Here is a 4,929-nt window from a genome sequence, read left to right as displayed (position 1 = left end):
TATAATTTTGTGGATTATTATTTCTTTGTCCACGACCACGACCACCACGACCACCACGACCACCACCACGACCATTACCATAAGGGTGATTTCGAACATAGTTATGATTTTTATTATTGTTATGGTAATTTCCATGATGATGGTTTTGGCCAATATGGCTACGACCTCTTCCACACCCTCGTCCATGTGCATTTCTTCTTTTATTATTATTATTATTATTGTTAATAGCATTAGCTTCAGGAAATGCTAGCGCACCGGTAGGACGAGATTCTTGATTTTTCATCAGTAATTCTTTATTAACTTCTGCAACTAAGAGATAAGTTTGAAGTTTGGAAAAAGTTTTATAATTCTGCAATCTTAAATTTTCTTGCACAGTTATATTTGCAGAAATGCATTGTGGAGAAAGTTTTCTCCATCATATCAGCATCACTTATTTCTTGACCACAGAATTGAAGCTTTGAACGGATCTTGAACATGGCCGAGCTGTATTCACTTACCTTTTTGAAATCTTGGAACCTTAGATTTCTCCATTCTTCCCTCGCAGCTGGAAGTAATATTTCCTTTTGATTATCGAATCTACTCTTGATACTTTCCCATAAAACATGTGGATCTTTGATAGTGAGAAACATATGTTTTAAGGTGGTATCAATATGTTTGCGAATAAAAGCAATTGATTTTAATTTATCTTGATCGGAACAAGTATTATTTTCTTTTAAAGTTTCTAGAATACCCAATGATCCAAGATTTATTTCTACGTCCATAACCCATGATGTGTAGTTTGTTCCCGATACGTCTAAGGCATCAAACTCAAGCTTTGATAAGTTTGACATTTTCTATTTTCAGAAAGATGAACAACATAAATCATAATCATAATCATAATCATAATATTTTTTTTCGTAGATAAATAACAACATGCAATTAGAATTAGTTTAGATTCATAAGTAGTAAACAAAGGAATAATGGTATGATTACAAATAATAAAATCATAAGGGAATATAGGTTCATATTATATTATATTATTAATGATATTATTATAATATATATTAAGTTATAATATATATTATTATAATATATTTTTCTTATTTTAACCTTTAAGATTTACTTTTAATAAAAATACAAACTACTTTTCTTATTTTAACTTTTAAGATTTACTTTTAATAAAAATATAAACTATTTTTTTTTATTTTAACTTTTAAGATTTACTTTTAATAAAAATACAAACTATTTTTTCTATTTTAACTTTTAAGATTTACTTTTAATAAAAATACAAACTACTTTTTTTATTTTAACTTTTATGATTTACTTTTAATAAAAATGCAAACTACTTTTTCTATTTTAACTTTTAAGATTATAAATTTAAGAATAAACATTAGTATGCATGAAATAAATAATGATTAATTGCATAAGTAATCATAAATGTTAGATAACATATAAAGACCCCATCGTATTCGTATTGATCGGAATTAATCTCGACCCATGGTACCGTGTTGTCAAATGACGTGTTGCGTACATAAAGTACCGTGTTGTCAAATGACGTGTTGCGTACAATCATGAGGTCTTATTAACATAAATATAAATGTTAGTGAAGTTAATAAGAGTTAGATTACAGAAAATATAATTCAGGTGGTATAACCGACCATATATAACTTAAATAACATAAATATAAATGTTAGTGAAGTTAATAAGAGTTAGATTACAGAAAATATAATTCAGGTGGTATAACCGACCATATATAACTTAAATAACATAAATATAAATGTTAGTGAACATAACTGTAAATGTTAGTATACATAAATAAATGTTAGATAACATAAATGTAAATGTTAGTATACATAAATAAATGTTAGATAACATAAATGTAAATTAGGCGACAGTGTCGACCATATATCATTTAGGTGGTATAACCGACCATATATTAGTTAGGTGGCAGAGCCAACCATATTTAGTATAAATGTTGAGATAATCGTGCTGATAACGTGTTATAATTCAGTAGGCTTATAACTACCTTTAGTGGTTCTTGACTGTAGAAGGTATATAGAGATAGAGATACTGTAAAACGGAGAAAACAAAGGTTGAACAAAAGGTATGAGTAATTGATTTTTTATTTATAGAAAAATGTACAATGAGAGTTTGGTGGCATTTGTAATCTAAAGAGAGAGAGAGTTTTTGTTAACCAAAAAATACATACAATAAACTCTAACTCAACACACCTATTTATACTCAAAAAAATATACTATGCAATATCTATAATAATAATAAAATTATTATCCAATTATTACTTTTATAACATAAGTAATTTTTTAGCCAAAAAAATTTATAAAATGCTTGTACTTTGAACACTATTATTTTTGTCTATTACTCCGTACAGTTTTTCACAAACCCCAAAATTAATCAAAAGGGAAAAATAATATATCCCCACTGAATAAATGTCATCGCGTTGGATCAGAAAACTAACACAAATCACACACAAAAACAAGATAATGGAAGTCGAATTAAAACTCCGGCTACCAGACTCCGCCGCCCACCAGAAACTTTCCGACATTCTCTCCCCTTACCACTCCAAAACCCACCTTCAACAAAACCTTTTCTTCGATACCCCATCACTCACTCTCGCCACCAACCACCGCGCAGCTCTCCGTCTCCGTTTCTACGACCTCGACTCTCAATCAATCCTGTCCCTCAAATCCAAACCCCGGATTGTATCAGGGATCAGTCGGGCCGAAGAGATGGAGGAGGCGGTGGACCCCGCTTTGGCTCGGCTCTGTGTGTCCGAGCCTGGACAGTTTAAAGTAGTCAAAGAATCATCAGGGATTTTGAAAAAAGTTGAAGATGAATATGGAGTGGGTACGGATGAATTGGTGTGTTTGGGTGGGTTTAGAAATGTGAGATTTGTTTACAATTGGAATGGATTGAAATTAGAATTGGATGAAACATTGTTTGATTTTGGTGTTAATTATGAGATTGAATGTGAAAGTAATGAACCTGAGAAAGCTAAGATAATGATTCAAGATTTGCTTAATGATAATGGGATTAGGTTTGGTTATTCACAAGTTTCTAAATTTGCAATTTTTAGATCTGGGAAGCTGCCTGAATTCGAGTAAGCATTGCCAATTTTTTGTTAGGTTTTATTTTGTTTATATAGATTTGTGCATTTTTCTCGTTGTTGGACAAACTCGGGTATTTTAGTGCTTTTATATTATTTGAGTTTCTTAAAATGTATGGAAATTTGAGAAAGTTACATTGGTTATAATATGTAGTTATATAATATAAATGGTTAGCACTGATAACGGCTCTATTTCACCGGTAACGACTATATTTCCTTTCTTTTTCCGGTGAGATCTTCACCTCTCTTCTTGTTATTAACTTCATCTCTTTTCTTTTCATCCAATCTGCATTTGTTAACTGGTAGTCACCCTTTTGATCCTCATCTATTTTCTTCTTTTTTGTTATTGCACACAACCTGTTTGTTCATTCGTCTCAGAGAAAAACATCTTCAAAAAAAAAAAAAAAAAAAAAAAATTAGCGGCGATCTACAAGGTCTAATTCCGGCAATCTGATCTCTGTCTACTAATTAGTCTTTTACGTTCTCTTGTTCAAGATCTAGATTCAATCTGTATTGGTTCTTTGCCTTCTCTTTTCTTATCCTATTAAGATGTTCCCCATTACATGTTCTCCTTTCACACCCTTATCTAGCCGTTTGAACAAACAACCAAACATATCTCATCAGAACCGGCATTCGAACAATTCTCGCATCATCAACAACATAAAATATCAACCCGATAATGTTGGCGTATGGATTAAGGTTGACCGTAACTGCAAGAACCTCTCAGACCCTAATTCGGCCAACTTTACACCATCTTCCAGTGCCTTTCCTCCTCTTTATCGGCAACCAACAAACCCTAACACACAATTTCTCAACCGTATGAACGCAACAAACAATCTACTATATCAACGATTCAAACATCAAGAACACAACAAAAACCTTATTAAGAAGTTTGGAAACCATAACCATTCATCCGATAAGCCTACCCCTCCAAACCACCCAACCGAAAACCATAAACACTCTAACCATACAACCGAAAACCCTAAACCTACCCCATCACAATCCAAACACGTAAACAATGGCATCAACTCCTTTTTATTCTTCAACTTTCCAGACTCTTGGAACTCCGTTAAACTTTGGTCCCTTTTCAAAAAACATGGCGAAATAACGGAAGTGTATATACCAAAAAAAAGGCTAAAAAATGGAAAAAGATTCGGATTTGTGAGATATAAGAATATACCTCCTCATCAAGTCGACAATATGGAAAGGAAACTGAATAGGATTGAAGCTGATGGTATGTTGTTGGTTGTGTACAAAGCTCACGATCAAAATAAAGGTACAAAAGGGACTGCCGAAAACCATACTAATCAGAATTCTCAGGGTACTAATCAGAAGGTAAACCCTAATATTAATCTTGATAATACCGTTAATGATCGTACCTTCTGTGATGTTCTGAACAATAAGATACATGTTAATAAACACAATGATGCATATTTCTCCAAAGAATTTTCCATCAAGGTGCCAACCGATTCAAAGCTAGTCGATCTCCTCGGGCACGCTCTCATCGGTGAGATCAAGAATATTGAGCATCTCGATTATTTTAATGAAATATGTAAGTCCGAGAACTTTAATGGTTTTGAATCTAAATATCTTGGTGGTAAAGATGTATTGCTCCTGTTTGATGATATTAGATGTGCATTTGATGTTATTAATCCTATGAGCTTCGGTAAAAAACATCCTCTATGGAATTGGTTAGATAACATACGCCCTTGGGATCCGGAAGAATACACATCATCCGGACGTTTGGTTTGGTTAGACATTAGGGGTGTCCCTTTAACATGTTGGAACGAGTCTACTTTTCATAAGATAGCCAAGTGTTGGGGTGA

At 32.6% G+C, this 4,929-nt stretch overlaps 1 protein-coding gene across 1 annotated transcript; it reads left to right on the top strand.

Annotated features, from left to right (window-relative positions):
• Window positions 1–2,360: 2,360 nt before the first annotated feature.
• LOC139863560 (triphosphate tunnel metalloenzyme 3-like) lies at window positions 2,361–3,254 on the top strand. The gene has a single exon (XM_071852179.1). The coding sequence runs from the start codon at window positions 2,427–2,429 to the stop codon at window positions 3,099–3,101; it is 675 nt and encodes a 224-aa protein (XP_071708280.1). The 5' UTR covers window positions 2,361–2,426; the 3' UTR covers window positions 3,102–3,254.
• The last annotated feature ends 1,675 nt before the right edge of the window (window positions 3,255–4,929 follow it).

This window comes from Rutidosis leptorrhynchoides, chromosome 8, assembly GCF_046630445.1.
Source record: "Rutidosis leptorrhynchoides isolate AG116_Rl617_1_P2 chromosome 8, CSIRO_AGI_Rlap_v1, whole genome shotgun sequence".
Classification (NCBI taxonomy): Eukaryota; Viridiplantae; Streptophyta; class Magnoliopsida; order Asterales; family Asteraceae; genus Rutidosis; species Rutidosis leptorrhynchoides.
Note: the sequence above shows the minus strand (reverse complement) of the source record. Positions and strands in the feature narration are given on the sequence as shown.